This window comes from Aethalodelphis obliquidens, unplaced genomic scaffold (assembly GCF_003676395.1).
Source record: "Aethalodelphis obliquidens isolate GAN/ISIS:26980383/991018 unplaced genomic scaffold, ASM367639v1 scaffold1, whole genome shotgun sequence".
In the NCBI taxonomy this organism is placed as follows: domain Eukaryota; kingdom Metazoa; phylum Chordata; class Mammalia; order Artiodactyla; family Delphinidae; genus Aethalodelphis; species Aethalodelphis obliquidens.
This window is the reverse complement of record NW_020837945.1, coordinates 1,468,416-1,486,452: the sequence shown is the minus strand read 5'-3', so window position 1 is coordinate 1,486,452 and position 18,037 is coordinate 1,468,416. Positions and strand designations below refer to the sequence as shown.

Here is an 18,037-nt window from a genome sequence, read left to right as displayed (position 1 = left end):
GAGATGCCATCCCCTTGCCATCGTGGACACTGACCTGGGCACCCCCAGCCCCCTTCCCGCCCAGCCATGTCCCCACAACACACAGCCCCGAGAGCACAAGAAGGGGGCTCCTATGCAACAGTGTGAAGATTAAGAAATATTTAATGATGGAGAACATGCGAAGGGGTTCCAAGCTCACCATACAGAGGTTCCCGGGGGGGTGCAGTTTTGTTGCCAACACTGGGGGGAGGCTGCAGTCACACATGAGGCCCACGATGCTGTGTCTGTGGGACAGATGAGGCACGAGAGCCGGAGAAAGACCAACCCAGCACCCAGCACCCAAAAGGCAGAACGCAGTCCCTTGAGAACTCGCCCCACGTGACGTGCGGGCGTTCACGGGAGCAGCAAGGCTGCCAGCAGCTCCTTCCCAGCCCCCAGCTCCTGGCTGAGACGCCTCCACCATCTCACCTCCCTCTGCCAACCGCCCTCCCACCTGACCTGCAAATTCCCCCTCCAACCCAGCCCTTGTCTTCTCCAGACCCTTCCCCCATCTTAAAAAGAGAAATTCTCTTTTTAATATCTTCCTGCCAGTAGCTTCCTCCTGCAATGTTGATTCAGCTGTTGCTCTTTTGTGGGGAGGCAGGGGTGGGAGGTGGGGTGGTGGTGGCGGTGGGGTGGGGAGGCAGGGATGGGAGATGGGGTGAGGGGGGAATGGGGGGTGGGGAGGCAGGGATGGGAGGTGCGGTGGGGGTGGGGGCGGGGGTGGGGGTGGGGAGACGGGGGAAGGGGGAGGTGCTGGCAGAGGCAGCTGCAGAGGGGGTGGCAAGCACACTCCAGGGGGGGCTGGGGGACCAGAGCAGGAAGTAGTGCCCGCCAGTGGCAAGGGCTCCAGCAGCTCTTGCTCATCTGGCCCCCCACAAACCCACACCAACAGGCAGAAAGCCACCCAGCCAGGGCAGTGGAGGGCCTTGCTCTAATCCAGGCCACGTACGTGCAGGAGGGTAGCCAAGTGAGCACGGAAAGGAGAGAAGAGATTTGAGAGGCTGGGGGCTGTTTCTAGCTACCTACTGTCCTGAACGCTGGCCACAGCACACCCAGCCCCACTTCTCACTGTCAAGCAGAGGGCCTTTACTCCTTAGCCCTCCTCCTGGCGGCTTTCTCTGTTTGTGGGAGGAAGCTGAAGAGGTGGCATTCCTATTTCCCTGACATACCTGGAAGGAAGGTGTCTGAGCACACCAGGGAGGCCGGGGTGGGGGCTGGGGCCTGGGCAGGGGTTGCCCGACTCTCATCAAAGCATAGAGATGGACTGATACGCTTCACAGTGTGGACGGTCACATGAGCAGAGCCCCTGTCAGAGGGAGGAAGACTGGGCTCTAAGTTTAAAGGAGACGGAGCCAGCAAAAATGTTAAGCGATGACCAACTCTGGAGGAAAACCAGAAAGTTGTACCAAGAAGAAAAGGTAATTACAGTGTGTCCACTTGGCTCAGCAGAACACGTTTACACAGTGAGAATAAGGAAAGCACTGAGCCCAGGTTAAAAATAAAACTGTGATAACAGCTCTACGGAGAGGTGACGGCCGGGGCGGGGGTGTGAGGAGCTAACACCTCCCTCTACTGGAACAGGAAGATCTAACGCCTTCCCAGACCCCTCCCTTCACCACAAAGGCCAGGCTGATCTGTGGGGCACCGGTGGTGGGGGGGGGGTTGGGGGCACGGGGTGGGGGGTGGACATCTAATCCTAACCCAGGGTCATTCCTCTCCTTCCTGGTACGTGTCATATTGCCATTTCCTGTTCAGTTTGTGTTTTGCACCAATGGCACTTGAGGATGCACATCACAGGAAGTCTGGGCTGCCTTTGTCAAAGCAAGTTGGCACCTTCCAACCCCGGATTGAGTGGCCCAGTCCCCAGAGGCTCTGTCTAAGCTCCTCATGCCCCAGGGGCCTGGCTGGGGGGAGTGGAGTCTGAGGCTAGAGACAGCACTTGCACTTGGGGTCCAACAGCTGGGCCCACTAGTAATGGCGGCAACTCAGGACCCTTGGCCTTGTTTTTCCTCTGGGCCTTAGTTTCCCACAATCTGCTCCCCTGTCCAGTTGGGAGGATAAATGAGGACCCGTGAAAGGATCCTGCAATGGGCCTGGCACACAGCTGGTGCCTGATATGTGCAAAGATGGAAATCATACAAAGAAAAACGAGATGTGGTCCCAGCGCTCATGGAGCTTTTGATAAAATTACAGACTTTTTTTTTTTAGGGGAGGGTCTATATCTGGATTTACAGAGACATTCTTCCCTTTAAGTTTTCTGTTTCTACCTTCTAACTTTTCAACCTGGGGGAACAATCTATCTTTTCTGCATTGGTCTCTTTCCATGTAATAGGAATTGGATTCTCTCCCCGTTCCCTCCCAGCAATGCGGTGCCAATTCGAGCCTGGCTTCCGCAAGTTGAGAGGATGAAGTAAGAAGGATGCAGAGGAAAGCATGGCATCTGAGCCCTTCCTGGGGGGTGGGGGGTGGGAGCACGGGCCCCGCCCACCCCAGGAGATGGTGGGTTTTAGGCAGGGTGAGATTTCAGAGGAATGTCTGAGAAACTCCTTCTCATCCGCCCCCCTGACAGGATCCCTGGGGAGGTCCACAAAAGCCCACGTGCTTTTGTGATCCTCCCGCACTAGGGACCCCAAGCTTTAGCGAAACCTAATTACCTGCCTCATCCCTGAGTTCGCCTGTGTTGTCCTACCCGCACGCTTGGCCCTGAAGCCCTCCTTGCCCACCCACACATTTCCCACCCTGAAGGGTCCCACCTAAACGCTGTTGGCCCCTGGACCCCTCATCCCTGCTGTGTCCCTAGCTGGTAAGGAGCTGCCCCTTCCTCTGGCCCCAGGGTGGCCCTTTACACGCAAGGTGGCACACCAGTCGTGTAGAGGTGAAGGGCAAAGGCCTGGGTGTGTGGCCTCAGACTTGCAGCCAGTCCCCTCGTCCACCGATGAGAATGACGACCACGGCGCTCTGTCACCAGGTGTGGGGTTATGAGCCACACGGACACAGAACAGCGCCTGGCACAGAGGAAGTGCGATGGCTCTGCTGGGGACGGGGAGAGGCAAGCTTTCCTGAGAAGAGCAGATAGCACCTGTCTTCAGCTTGGCTGCTGTGTGACCTGTGCTGTGACAGCCACAGCCCATCCTGCCTTCGATAAGCAATTGCATTTAAACACAGATGGAGGGCCAGCCTGTGGGTTGGGGCTCTCCGGGAGTGAGGGCAGTGGCGATGGGGGCGGGAGGAGGGAGCGCACTTGGGCGCTTCTTGGGAGCGCAGATCCACTGGTCCACGTCCAGCCCGCTGGATCGGAGCTCGGGGTGGCCCCGGTGTCTGTTTAACACACTCCGGTGGCAGGTCATCAGTGGGGGGACAAGCCCAGATGGGACCCTGTGTCCCACGCCACACTGGCCTGCACGGGAAGGCACTAGGCACTGGGGAGGAAGGAGAGGAGGACGCCAGAGGCTGGAACAGAGCCCAAGACCACCCAGCGCTGAAGCAAACCCCAAAGGTCACTTCTGTCTTGGAAACTTTCTCTCTTGGCCTTTCCTGTCATTTCAAGACTCCTCCTCCACTGAAGCACCTCGTTGGCTCCCCAGTCCCCACTGAACCCCCGAAGGCGGGCGTTGCAGTGCCTGACCCACCTGGGCCCCCGGCACTCTTGCAGGCATCCCGGCTGGGGCCAGGGGCCCCCCTCTGCACACCTGCTCTCCTCCCCCTTCTTCCTCCCTCCTGTCTGGTTCTGGGTCCCAGCCCAGAGGCAGCCTCTCGGCCCGGAGGGGCCTCTCCAGAAAGGTCTTGCCCTCCTTCACCGGGGAAGCCCCTGTGGTTGGGGGGACGGTCTCCTGTCTTCCTTCTCCCCTTAGGTCGTGTTGTTTTTCTCCAAGAACTAGCAGCTGGTCTCCGGCGCGGGCCCCACGGGTCAGCCTTGCTGCTGGTACACGAAGGAGGGGGGCAGGTGGGAGTGGCTGAGCTCGAGAGAGCCTGGGTCCAGGCCGAGCGCAAGCCGGGCAGGGGGCTGCAAGCCTTAGGGCGGTTTCGGGAAGGCGCCTTCTTCTACCTGTAGAGTGAGGGTGGGGGTCTGCCTCTCAGGATGCTGAGAGGAAGTACAGGAAGCTCTCAGCAGAACCTGGGAACACGGAGGTGGGGCAGGGGTCAGGGCCAAGTGCCAGGCCAGCCCAGCAAGGCTGCCGAAGCGGGGGCAGGGCAGGCGGTCAGGAGTGGAGAGCAGGGCACCCAGAGGCTGGCTAAGCTTGGGGTGAAGCCGAGGTGGAGCTGGGGAGGAACACTGCCCTAATCTGGGCGTGGCACCGTCCAGCAGGGGGCGACCCACTGAAGGTCACATGGGTAGGAGGTGGGGCCGAGCTGTCAGAGCTGAGCTGCAAGCTGGCTGACCCTGGACTGTGTGCTGCGTGGGTGTCAGGGAGACCTAATCCTTTCCGCATTTTAGCAACGATCAAACTTCCTAGTTACAAAGGCTGCACCACCCAGGGAGGGAAAAGAGAGAGGCTCGAGGGGTGTGGACACTGTGCACTGTGGGGATATCTCTGGGCAACGGGATTAAAGGGATTTTAACTTCAGAACTAGATTTCTATATTTCCCAAATTGTCTATGCTAGCCACGTATTAATTTTGTAATCAGAAAAGGGCGTTACTGTAAATCAAGTTAATGAGGCCACAAACCACAAACCTACGGACCCACCCCCATCCGCTGGCTCTGTCTCCAGATGGGGGAGGGCTACAAGGAGGAAAAGGAACAGAGCTGGCAGGAGGGCGCCAGGCTGCGGGGCTCTCCGGAGTGCCACGGGCCAGGGCCACCGCGTCTCTTAGCCCGCGGAGTCAAGTGGAAATCGCGACCCGGGTAACCTCCTGCCCGGACTCATCCTCTCGCCCCTCCCTCACCACTTCCTCCCGATCACCCCCCCTCCCCCGCGACCACACTGAGGACGCATTATTTTACCCCAAGAGTTTCCCAGTGCGGCAACTGCACAACCCCAAATAGTTTGCCAGACCTTCCTGTCGCATTGCTGGGCGCTGACGGGCGGTACCCGCTAACCCCGTGGTCGCCGCGCGCAGAGGCGCACAGGTTGGGCCCGGGCCGCGCTGTCCCAGAGCCAAGAGGAAGGCACGCGTGCCCGATTCCCAGAAATTCCTCCTGTTTGGGGGATGCTCAGACGACAAACGGCCCCGCAGAGACCCAAACCGATCATTTTTAACCCCAACGCCGGCCTCACTCTCCCAATCCGTAGCCGGTGGACGGAACCCACTCGACCGCGAGGCTGGGGCAGGCCCCAGCCGCACGCCCTGGAGTCTAGCGCCTCCATCCCGGAGCCGCTTCCTTAGGGATCCTCGGGGCGCGCCCTTAGAAGCGCAGAGGGTGGGGAGCCGCCTCCGCCCCCATCGCCCCGGGGCAGCAGGGCGGGGCAGGAAGGTCCTTTTGCCCCTGCCCGGCTCACACGCCCCAAGGCCCGCGCGCCGAACCTCCGCCTGCCGCGGGACACCCTGCCTGGTGCTGACGCTGACACCCCGACGGCCCGCCCCGGAGCCGCCAGACTGCCGGGTTTGCTTCCCTACGACTTGCTGCCACTGGAATCTGAGCACCGGCTGCCCGCAGGGGCTTCCTGGTGCTTTACCTGACAGTCCTCAAAGAACCCCTGCGGCAACCCAGTGTAGAGATGGGGAAACAGAGGCTCCTACCTTGCCCAAGTCACCTCCAAGCCTGGCCAGCTCGCTGGGGGCGCGTGAACCGGGCCTCCTCTCCAGGGAGAGGCCCCGGGGGCTCCCGAGACCTAGACTCAGGCCCGGCAGGGGCTGAGGGGAGAGGAGTGTGGCCAGGGAGGGGGCTGATAGGACGCCTTCCTGGGGCTGAGGAGGGCTAAGGAAGGCTTATCCGGGGCCAGGTTCACCGGGCTGGGCGCTGTACGCGGGAGGCTGCTGCAGCCCCAGGACCACCCCAGGAAGGAAGTCCTGACAGTGGGCACATGGAGATGCGTGGGGTCAGGGCATTGGCCCAGGGTTAGTCAGGGCTGGGATGCAGTGGGCCCTGGGGCTCCACGTCCCAGCCCGGTCACTGGCCAGGGCGGCGCCCACGCCGCAAGGAGCCGCGGGCGCTGGGAGGAGCAGCGGGTCAGAACCGGGGGTCTGCAGCCCCTCTGTTCGCAGGTGCTGTGCGCTCTAACGCGCAGCCTGGTGGGGTTTGGGAAACCCGAGAGCAGAGAGCGGGGGCGTCATCCGGAAGTCCTTGCGGAGGGCCCCGAAGGGCCGGGTGGACTGGGATGGGCGGCTGGGTGTTTGCCTCGAGGCTCCCCCGGAAGCCATCCTTCCACGACTTCCTGGGACCACCGCACCCGCGAGGAGGTCCACGCCCTGCGGAGGCTGAAGGCGCTCGGGGTCCGGGGAAGGGCCCGCGCTGGCATCCCCAGCACGCCCGCGCCTGCGCCCGCGGCGCCCAGCTCCTCCAGAGAAAGCCACGCGGGCCGCGGGCGCCCTCCCGCGACAGAAGAATTAACTCGCGCCTCCAGCACGGGGGGCGTGGCCTGTCCAGAGACCACCAAGGCCGCGAGGTCCCGCAGGGAGGCGGACGGCACATGGGACAGAGGAGACACGACTGAGCGCTGGGAAGGACAGAGCGGCTGAGGGAGGGGTCCTCCCCTGGAGGTCAAAGCCAGGGGTAGCCTTTCCAGGGCGATCATGGCCGTGGCCCCTCTGGGGAGGTAAGGGGAGGTAAGGGCCTCCAGTGAGGAGGCCAGGGCAGGAGCCCAGGTGGGGCTGGAATTTGGAGGGAGTGATAAAGGGGCTCTTGGGTTGGATGTGACAGGGAGAGGGGACGCTAGCCAAGGTGACGCCTCGGTTTGGGGCTTGGGCGGCTGTGTGAGTGCCCGTGCCATTTCTTCTGAAGGGGAATATACTGCCCGGGTAGTGGGGGCAGGTTGGGATGGGAACCAAGAATTCCACTTTAAGATTCCCTCAATTTCAGGTGGAGACCCAGAGAGAGGTCGGGGCTGCAGATGAAAGTGTCAGGGTAGCAGGGTGTGGCCTGGTCACGCAGAGGGATGAAGGGAAAGAGAGGGAACGGGCCCCAGGATTTAAAAAACTCATAACAGATCCATTTTGCAGCAGTTGGACGTTCTTTTCCTTCTATCGAGAAAGCATGGGCTGTACAGAAAATGCAAAAAGCAGACCCTGAAATGGAGGCCGCCCAGCAGGCCTTTGGCTGCATGCACCCTGGCAGCACGTGTACCCGGCAGTCATTACCTCTGTGTTCTCCTTAGGTCTGGCGGAACCAGAGAATGACTCGTGACACCCCTTAAGGAAGTTGTAGGTGCCACCAGATGAGTGGGGACACGAGTGGGTGGTGGGCTTGGCCTTCTCCATGCTCCAGAAAGTCTCCCCAGAAGTTCCACTAGTCTGGGTCACAGCCAGGAAACAGGTTCTAGCCAAAGGAAGCTGGTCTGCCAGGCGCCGGTCAGACACCCAACCTGGCCCTGGGCAGGCAGTGGTGATAGCAGGGCCACTGACAGAGTCGGGGTGCCGAGTCTGAGAGCTGGCTTCTGGGGTTTCTTCCAGGGACATTTCTCTCTGGCCCCAGCCCAGATCCGTTCTGTGAAGTCGCCCCTATAAATCCTGGCCTGATGCCTCTGAGGTGTTTTAATAAGTATGGGGTTTCCTTTAGGGGTTCCCCAGTCCTCCGATTCTCTTCCTCCCCGCAGGGCGTTTTTGACAGGCACAAGCAAGCACACTCGTGTATTTCAACAAACTTGATCCCCTCCAGCGCTGTAACCATCATTCTCCAGATCACAGGGAGGCTGCGTGATTCCAGCAATTAGCCACACCTGCCCCGGGAGGCGGGGCGGAGCCAAAGGCGGGACGAGGAGCGCGATCCCGCCCCCACACCGCAGCCCCGCCCCTCTGCGGCCCCGCCTTACTCCTCTCTGGCGCTTCGCGGCCGGCGCGGGCAGGATGGCGGACTCCAGCCACAGCGGTTCTTGTTTCCACCGGGCCGCCAGAGCTAAGGACCGGCTTCCGGCAGCCTGTGCCGCGTGTGCTCTGCGGCTTCCGGCCGGTTGTGGGTCTCCGCCGCGGACATGGGGAAAGTGAGGGGCCTGCGGTCCCGGGTGCACAAGGCTGCCGTGAGGCCCACGGGGGAGGCCGCGCCCGGCCCCACGCCCCCCGCCCGGGAGGCGGCCTCTCTGCAGGCCTCGGCTGGCGGAGTCGGGGGGAAGGTAAGCTAGGGACACCGCGGGCCGTGGGAGTGGGGAAGGGCTGCGGGTGGGGGAAGGGGGCCGCGGGCCGGGGTCGGGGCTCCACACTTTGCGGCCTCGGGAGTCCCGGGCCGGCTCCAGCCCCGCGTGCTTTGTGGGCGCCCCTCTGTCGCCCCCGAAGGGTCCCTGCGACCCCAGGACCGCCCTGGGACTCGGCGGAGTTTACCGCGCGGCCAGCGGGCCTTCCTGGTCCGCGAAGTGTCGTGGTCTCCGTGGGCCCCGAGGCTCGGCTGCTCAAGTGCGCGACGGCCTGGGAGGCGTTGACTTGCTCCGCGTTTGGAGTTCTGCGAGGGAGGACCAGAAACCTCCCATCCCCACGTGTAGAAATGCTGCGCGAAAATGGCAAAAATTCCTGTGCATCGTAGCTGTGTTCCGAAGAAAGGAAAGGGAATTCCCAGGATTAACGAAAAACACGAAGAGCAAACTGAAGAGACGCTGTACCCTGTAGCAGTCCCCCCCGTCCCCCCATCTTACCTAGCCCTAAGCAACCACTGATCTTGCTGCCTCTGTTCGGTACATTTCCTGTGGATGGAGTCGTGGCCTTTGCATGTAGGCTGTGGCCTTTGCGTTTGGCTTCTTGTACTTAGCATAGCGTTTTCAGCGCTCTTGCAGGTTGTATGATGTATATCAGTACTTCATTCCTTTTTGTGGTGGAACAGTGTTCCACTGTTCGGTTAGACCATGTTTTGTTTATCCAGGTGCTGACCCTGGAGCTTCCTGGAAGCATTTACTGGTGTTTGTAACCAAGGGGCTAGCACCCGGACAGTGGACAAAATCTTGCTGGTTTGTGGGGACTGTGGCTTTGGATCAGTAATGCTCAAGAGAGCAGCCATGTTTGTTAAGCACGTGCTGTGTGCCAGGCACTTTACTTCTTCATAACGGCCCCAAGCCTCATTTTGTTGAAATGAGGAAAAAGCTGAGAGTTTCAATAAATTACCAAGGACATTCAGCTGCTCGTGGAGGAGCTGATGTTTGAACCCAGGATCTGGCATCAGTGCCCTGGTTTTCATGAAAACTTTATTGGGGTAGAATTCATGTCATAAAACTCACCCATTTAAAGTGTACAATTTAATGGGATTTTTTTTTTTTTAGTATATTCACAGATTTGCACAACCATCACTACAGACTTCAGAATATTTTTATCACCCTAAAAGGAAACCCCATACTTATTATCAGTCATTCTGGCAACTGTGAACCTGCTTTCTGTATATATATGCCTCTTCTGGATGTTTCATACAAATGGAATTATACGATATGTGGCCTTTTGTGTCAGGGTTCTTTCACTGGGCATGCTTTTGCAGTTCATCCTTATAGTACTATTTTTGTAGCATCCATTTCTTTGTTGTCTTTATTCTTTTCATGGCTGGAAAATATTCCATGGTATGGGTATACCAGACTATGTCACTTTTTATTTATCCATTCATAAGTTGGATAGTTAGGTTGTTTCAAATTTTTGGCTGTCATGATAATACTGCTGTGTACAGATTTTTCTGTGGATGCATGGAGTGGAATTGCTAGGATGTATGGAACTCTATGTTGAACTTTTTGAGGAATTGCCAGATTACTTTCCACAATGGCTGCACCATCTTAGAGTCCCACCAGCAATAAATGAGGGTTCCAATTTCTCCACATCCTCACCAACACTTGTTATCATCTGTCTTTTTGATTATAGCCATCCTGCTGGATGTGAGGTGATATTTCATTGTTTTGATTTGCATTTCCCAAAGGGCTAATGAATAATGTTGAGGATTTTTTTCATGGGCTTGTTGACTGCATATCTTTGGAGAAATGTCTATTCAAGTCCTTTGCGCATTTAAAAATTATGTTGATTGTCTTTTTGTTGAATTGTCAGAGTTCTTTATATATTCTAGATAGTAAACCCTTATCAGATATATATGGTTTGCACATGTTTTTTTCACTTCTGTGGGTTGCCTTTTTACTTTCTTGATATTGTCCTTGAAAGCACAAAGTTTTTAATTTTGATGAGGTCCAGTTTATCTTGTTTTCTTTTGTTGCTTGTGCTTTTGGTGTTGTGAAAAGTCAAGGTTTAGTTGAAAAGCTCAGGGGAGTCTGAGCAGAGTTTGGTCATGGAGAGACTTTTTGTCAGTGGATGTCCTTTGCTGGTTGACATAGGGCTCACGATGCACATCAGTATTTACATCTTAATTCAAGTGAAAGACGGAACCTTCACAACTGTTTAACTCCATTCCCTCTTATCCCCTTGTTGTGCTGTTATTGTTATGTATGCAAGCTGATATCATTTGCTTTCAACCTAAAAAACTTTATTAGGATTTCTTATAAGGCAGGTCTACTAGCAAGAGACTCTCTCAGCTTTAGTTTATCTGGGACTGTCTATTTTACCTTCATCTTCGAAGGATAGTTTTGCTGGATATAAAATTCTTGGTTGACTATAGTCTTTCACCACTTTTATGTTATCCCACTGCCTTCTGGCCTCCATTGCTTCTCATGAGAAGTCAGCTGTTAATCTTATTGGGGTTCCCTTGTATGTGATGAGTCATTTTTTGCTGCTTTCAAGATTTTCTCTTTGCCTTTAAACGTTTTGACTATGATGTGTCTTGGTGTAGATCTCTGTGCTTGTTCTGTTTGGAGTTTGTTTATCCTACTTGAAGTTCATTGAGTTTGGATGTATAGGTTAGGGTTTTCCATCAGCTTTGGCTAGTGTTCAGACATAATTTCTTCGAATACTTTTTCTGCCCTGTTCTGTCTCTCTTCTTCTGGTGCTTCCGTTACATGTACATAGGTTGGCACGCTGAATGGTGCTCTGAGGCTCTATTTGTTCTTCTGCAAGGCTGTTGTGTAAGGTTATTTCTATTCATTTTTTTCTGTGAAGCTCTGTTCTTTTTCCGTCTTTTCTTCATATGGTACAATTTCTATTGATCTTTCTTCATATTCACTGATTGTTTTCCTCTGCCAGCTTAGATTTACTTTTGAATCTCTGTAGTGAAATTCTTCGTTTTGATTAATGTACTTTTTTACTCCAGAATTTTATTTACTTATATATATATTATTAAAATATATATTATAAAAAACATATATATATTTTGTTACGGTATGCAGTAGGAGTTGAGAATCATTTTTTCCCTATATAAATATCATTTTGTTTCTACATAATTTATTGGAGTTCTCCATTAAATTATCTTGGAACTTTTGTCAAAAATCAATTGACCATATATGTGTGGGTCCATTTATGGACTCTAATATGTTCTGTTGATCTGTTTGTATATCCTTATGCCAATGCCACACTGAATTGATTGCTGTAATTTTATTTATTTTTTTCTGTTTTTAAAAAATTGAGGTATAGTTGATGTACAACGTTATATAAGTTACAGGTGTACAACATAGTGATTCGCAATTTTAAAGGTTATATTCCATTTATAGTTACTGTAAAACATTGGCTGTATTCCCTGTGTTGTGCAGTATATCCTGGTAGCATATTTAAGACTTCTATTTCGAATGGTTTCTGTCTCTTTACTGACGTTCTCTGTTTGGTGAGATGTTGTCAGCATACTTTCCTGTGGTTCTTTACACAGGGTCTCTTTTAGTCCTCAGCATATTTGCAGTGGCCGCTCTGAGGCTGTTGCCAGGTCCAACACGTGGGCCCCTCAGAAGCAGCTTCTGTTGCCTAGGTCTTGCTCCCCAGTTTCTTTGCACAGGCCCCGCTCTGTGGTGTTGAAAACCGGATGTCTTAGGCAGCGCGTGGTGGCGCTGCGGGGGCTTGGTGCTGTGTACCTGGTAGTTACTTGCTCACTGGCCTGGCTCCGGGCTGCCGTGTGACTCAGGGTCCGCTCTCTGCCAGTGCGCGGCCTCCCATCTCCCTGCTCCTGTTTCTTCTTGTCTTTATCTTTCAGCCTGGCAGCCTGGGTCAGCACAAGCCTCTTACTGGTCCGACTGTGCTTAAGCCCCCGTGGCCACAGAGATCTCTGCCCTTTACCACTGGATACGTGTGTGTGGCTGGGAGGCTGCTCTCATAGTTCAGGGAGCTGACGTTTTGACCCGCCTTCACAGGGACTAGTGGCTTTGCCGTTCTGTCTGGCCACTCCTGAGCCAGTGCAGCCTTCAGCTCACACCACCTCCAGCCTGCCATGGCGCCGCTTCCTGGAAGCTGCCCCCGGGCCAGGGCGGCCTGCTGCCCGGCCAGCTTCTGCTCAGAGGTTGTGCCTACGCCCCCGTGTTATTGATGCCCCTTCCAAGGCCCCTGCCTGGAGCTTGGACCCGAATGAGCCGGCCAGGCCTGGGAGACGGGGTCTGGGTTAGCACAGTGTGATGGGCAGGGTGACCTGGAGGATTTTGAAATCTTGATGTGGGATGAATGGGGCTGGGAAACAGTGAGATTGCTGAGATGGAACTGTGGCTGTGAAACGGGAGGGACAGTAGGAAGGTGGGAGGTTTGGGGGGAAACCTGGCTCCTCTCACAAGGGCTCCTGAGTGTTGAGGGTGTAATTCATAATCATTACTGATCCTGCATCTGGTCTCAAAGGGTCCCTCAACCAGGATGCAGGCCTGGGTGGTGAACTGAGGCTGCAGAAAGGATGTGGCTTGAGAGCTCTGGGGTCTGAGCTGGGGTGGCCTCGGGCTCCTCTCCAGCTCCCGCTCTGGAAAAGCCGGGGTCCGGCCCTCGCCGAGGGGTCTCTGAAGCCACTCTGAAGCAGGTCTTAGGTCTCCTCTGTTTCCATTTCAGGAGTGGGTCTTCATGAATGCCAGTGTGTTTGCCGGGACCACGATAGACCCCAGCGCCTTGGTGCAGAAGCTGGACGTGGACGCGAGGAGCAGCGCCTCCGTCAGGAGAGGTGAGAGCAGGCAGGACGGACCTCAGGGGTGGGCGCCAGGCCCGCTTCCACATGCTCGCGGGCACAGGTCAGAAAAGACTGCAGGTGCGCCTGTGCACTTCGAAGAGATTTGTTTTATTAGTGGAAAATTTTAAGGATGTACTAAGCAGAAGATGGTATAAGACAGTCCATGTGCCCATCCTCTGTTTTCAGCACACACAGTACTGGGTTATTTTGAAACAAACAGCATTTCCCTCAAGAATTCTTTAGTAAGTATTTTTAAGAGCTCTTAGAAGAAAAGACGTAAACACGCCTACAAGGCCATTATCACACCTAAACAGATCAGTGGTAATTCCTTATTTCAGATAAATGAAGTGAAAGAGTCTCCCATCTTCGTGCTTGCCTCAGTCAGAACCAGGTGGGAACAAGGGTGCGTGGCAGCCCCCGCTCCCCTTTTCCTTCACGTGCTTATCACGTGGGGGAGGTCTCTTTTCCTCCTGCACCTCCCCCACTTGGGGCTTTGTGGTGTTCCTAGCTCCAGCGTCCCGTCTGGGCTGCTCCTGAAGGAGAGGAGCGGCTCTCCTGCCCTGGGTGGCCACACCACCACCGCTTCCTGGAGAGAAGCTTCATGCCGCACACGTGAGCTGCACATCTACAGATGAGCCATTGAGAACAGAAGCGTCTGTAGCCCTGTGGGGAGCACCCTGGCCTCCGGGGCAGGGCTTCTAGGGTTTCCATCTAAGTTTGTAAACAGCTGTTGGGGTTGTAAGCTGTAGTTATCTCACAGGTATGGCTTACATCAGGCATCTCTCATGAGGTCATGTTGTTTGCATCACTGCTTTGGATTTTTTTTTATTTCACTGGGGAGATTATCGGAATCTCCTTGCCATTCCTTGTATGTTGAAGCTGTAGGGAGGGAAGCCTTCTCCCCTCTACCCTCCTAGGTTCTTGGCTAGGACCCTGCAAGTTAGACTAACAGAGAGAGATTAACAAGAGAAAAACAAACTACTACTGTGTGCAGGTCACATCACATGGGAGAAACCTCAGTGATACGAGTAACTCAAAGTGGAGGTGAGGACTTGGGGCTCTGTAGCATCTTAGCGAAGAGCAGTGATGCTGTGGGCTTCCGAGGGCAGACTTCGGGGGGGGGGGGTGGTAAATACATAGAGGAAGGTTCACGCAGGCCCATGTGCGCCGGCTCTGGTGTCCTCGTGGCCCTGAGACTTCCTCGGAAGAGGGGATGCGTGGTGGCCCTCATTTCGGAATTTTCTGGTTTTAGTCAGATAGGGCAGTTTTGGATGGCTTCTTTCTGCACCTGTGGATTCTGTTTGCCTCCAGCCCACAGTAATGCTGACATCCAGAGTGGTGTGTGTGGGTGCCGTATTCCCGGCCTCAGGCTCTCCTGCTGTTTCTGGGGATGATTCCGCAGAGCACGTTGCCGCTCTGGCTGCATGACCTGCCTGAGTGCTTTCCCATGGCGGGTGCCGCAGGGACTTGCCTTCGTTTGGGCGGGCAGGGTGTGCCTGGGGGGGCCGGAGCCATGGCCTCTCAGGTCCCTTTGGTGACCCACGTGATCAAACAGCTTTCTGTGTGTTCATTGGTCCTCTTACGGTTTGTGTACCGGGAGCTTTGATGGCTTTTCTGGCCAGCACCAGCATCCCTGGGGTCCTATCCCAGACTTGCAGAACCTTGTTTTCACACCCCCTCCAGGGGTCTCTGATGCTGCCAGGTTCAGGACACTGGCCCAGGGCCTAGTGGGTCCTGCCTCGCGGCTGCAGGAGCATAGAAGCCCCCATCTCCTCTCAGTCCTGAGCTGTGATGGGCCGTCATCCAGATCTCCTGATCAGCCCTTGCGGTCCTGATCTGCAGGACTGTCTCAGTGTGCGGCAGGCAGACCTCAGTTACCCCTGAGCCTTCGTAGTAAATCTGAGGGGTTTTACAGAATTCCAGGCCGCCTCCCACAGCATTGGCTGCCCGGAGAGCATGGCCAGCCAGAAAGAGCAGACGTCACTTCCCATCAGAGGGGGCACTTAAAATCTGGGTGGTGTGGCCTGAAAACCACAGGGTGTGGAGGGGGACAGGGAGAGGAGGAAGGAAGGGTTTATTTTCTTTTCTGAGGTGGTCTGTGGGCTGTGACCAGGAGAGAGAGCAGCTCAGGAAACGGCTCATCAAAGCCTGCAGAAAGCAGTCTCTCTGCAGCCAGAAAGGTGTTTTGTTTTGTTTTTATTAAGGATGTCAGAGTGTCATAATATACAGAAAATTAAAGAAAATTTACAGAAGGAGAGGGCCCGGGCTCTGGGGCGCAGAGCGCTGGCTGCTGTGAGCTCTGCGGCCTTGCAGCTGGCAGAGTCCCTGGGGACTGGAGGAAGTGGGTGGGCCATGGTGGTTGTGGGGCATGTGCTCCGGAGCCGCAGCTGGGGGCTTGGGCGGGGCACTTGGCTCTCTGGCCCCTGGCTGCTCACCTGTAACGGGGTGATACTGGTCCTTGCGTCCTCAGTGCCGCATGCTTTGGGGTTCAGATGAGTCAGTAAACGTGGAAAGTGAGGAACGGCACCTGGGCCTGGCTTCCGTAAGTGCCCGGTGATGCCGGAGGAGTAATCGGCCACGTGTCCCGTTGAGCGAGGCCCTCTGCTGGCTGAGGTGCCCTGGTTCCCGGTGGCAGGTGTCTTTCACCGCACCCACGCCTCCCTCTCCAGCTACGCTTGCGTTTTGGGGTTCCTCAGACCTGCCTCCTGATTGGCCAGTGCCCTGGATCTCTTGAGCTATGGGCCTTGTGGCTCCCCCGGGTTTGAGCTGGGACCGGTGGCCCGGGGCAGAGGCGGGTCATGTGGAAAGTGGCATCTGGTGACTCAGCTCTGCTCAGTGACCTGCTGGGCCGTGACGGCGAGGGCGCTGTCTGCCTGGATGAGCACGTCCTTGCCCTGGGCTGAGGCGCAAATAGCACTGCTCCCCGCGCCCCTGGCCACTGTGCCTGTGTGGTCCATGTGGTCCCAGAGGAGCCTGGTTGTGGGTCCCCCCCGCTCCCCGCCCCGGGGTGGACGCATGTCTGCTGGACTCCCCTCCCAGTGCAGACCGGCGCTCACACCCTGCCCTGCAGCCTGGACGCAGTGGGGCCTGGTCGACCCCTCGGGGGTGGGGGGCGGGAGGGTGGGGCTTGCTGGTGGCATCTCTTTAGCTTCCTCCGGGAGCCTTTGGGACCAGGTCTGCCCCCCAGTTTTCCTTCTGATTCCAGGCAGGGGCTCTGAGTTTCCTGTGGGGGGACCACTGGGCTCTGCAGTGATGGGCCTCCCCGCCCCCCACCAGCAGCAGAACTCAGCTTCGCCCTGAGGCTTGGGCCCGCGGCCCACGGATCTGCACCTGCAAGGGAGCAGCCTCAGCTCCTCCGCATCTGGACTGGAGGGCCGGTGGAGGGCGGGGCGGCCCCCGGGCTCCCGCGTCCTGCCCCGCACAGAGCACCGCCCTCCAGTTCTGTGTTCTCTGTGCTGTGGTGCTGCGGGAAACAAGCCCACTCCGTGCTCAGGTAAAGCACCTGCGCTGTTGCCAGTTGTTCGCCTGTACCCTGGGCTGGTCAGTCCTGGCCCCTGGACTCAAACGGGGACGTGAGTGGGTGGAGGACGGGCTTGGTTAGGGACACGGGAGCAGAAGGACAGGAGGGAGGACGTGGCGGTGGCAGCGCGTCTGCGGGGGCTCTGGGTGGAAGAGGTTGGGGAGGAGACCGTGGTGAGTGGACAAGCAGGCCTCGAGGCCCCAGTGGAGGGACTTGGCCTTGGGGTCACCCGCCTTCATGTCCTGTGGGCTGCGCTGCTGAGACGCCCCCTTCCCCCACCCAGGCAGAGCGCTCTGCCCTGACCTTCCCTTTCCCTGCGGCCTGAGCTTACCCCCGTTGGCCAACCGCTGCGGTTTCCTGCGGAACTCGGTTTCCTCCGAGGCAGGTGCTCAGCAGAGGGCAGCAGAGCTGCGTCCCTGCGTCTCCAGGCTGAGCCCAGACCTGGAGCGGGTCCTGCCTGGAGGAGGAGGGGAGGCTTGGGAGGGCTGACCTTGGGGTGCAGGCGGACCGAGCGCTTCCCAGAGGCTGTCCTTAGGGACTTCTGATGCAGCTCCCCATTGAGGGACTTGCCCCGCCTTTCAAGTCAGGTCTGTGACGCCAGGGCTGTGACCCCAGGGCTGTGACGCCAGGGCTATGGTGCCAGGGCTGTGATGCCAGGGCTGTGACAGAATAATCCACTTGGAGCTTTACTAAGCTTTACTCATGTCCATCCGGCCCGAGTATAACAGGAACAGGAAGGTCAAGGCCTGGAGGGAGCTGCTGCTCCGTGGAGACCCACTTTGGCCACGGGTGGTTCACTCTCCCCTTGGCCTCCCTGGCCTCTTGAGGCCACTGAGGGGAGTCCTGGAGGTCTTCGGTGGGCAGCGGCATTTGTGGGTCTGGGGGCTGGAGGATGCCTTCCTGGTCTTGGCCGTGGTGCGTGGTGCTCGCTGTCCTCTGTGGCCGCAGGCTCTGAGCACCCCGCGTGCTGCCCGGGCGCTTGCCTCCTGACCATGGGGGGAGGCCCTGGGAGGGGTGCCCACTGTCTCCAGGGCCACCTTGACTAGCGGGGCCTGATCTCTGTGTGCTCGACCAGAGGATGGAAGGCATGGGCCCCTGCTCTGGGCCTGCTGGCAGCTGGGGGACAGGAAGGGCCCCACTGCTGGGCTCTTCTCACCTTGCTCTGCCTGCGTTGAGCCCGTTCTTTTGGACAGAGGGAAGCAGGGAAGGGCACGGAGGAGCCTGCCTGCTGGGTTTGGAGAGCGAAGGGTTGGGGCCCTCGGGCCGCTCCTCCTGCTTGCAGGACGGGGTGTTTCCCAGCGCCTCTTCCCAGCTCTGGACGGGCTCTCGGCTGGTGGGAAGTGCAGGGGATTTGGCCGCAGCGTGGCCTTGTGAGGAGGCGTGTGTGGATGGGCCCAAGGTGCCGAGGAGCTGGGTGCACAGGGACCCCAGTGTCCC

The 18,037-nt window shown here is 57.0% G+C and overlaps 1 protein-coding gene across 5 annotated transcripts in view; it reads left to right on the top strand.

Annotated features, from left to right (window-relative positions):
- The first annotated feature begins 7,947 nt into the window (after positions 1-7,947).
- SLX9 (SLX9 ribosome biogenesis factor) overlaps positions 7,948-18,037 on the top strand; it is a 28,218-nt gene continuing 18,128 nt past the window's right edge. For 2 of the 5 annotated variants that reach the window (XR_003427076.1, XM_027078344.1), the window contains exons 1-2: positions 7,962-8,227; positions 12,966-13,074. Coding sequence is in view for 4 of the 5 variants with exons in the window: in XM_027078344.1 (XP_026934145.1) it covers positions 8,090-8,227; positions 12,966-13,074 (247 nt within the window). In the remaining variant the exon portion in view is untranslated. Of the gene's footprint in view, positions 8,228-12,965; positions 13,075-18,037 lie in introns of all 5 variants that reach the window. The other 3 variants (XM_027078426.1, XM_027078169.1, XM_027078248.1) reach the window with 3 other exon arrangements.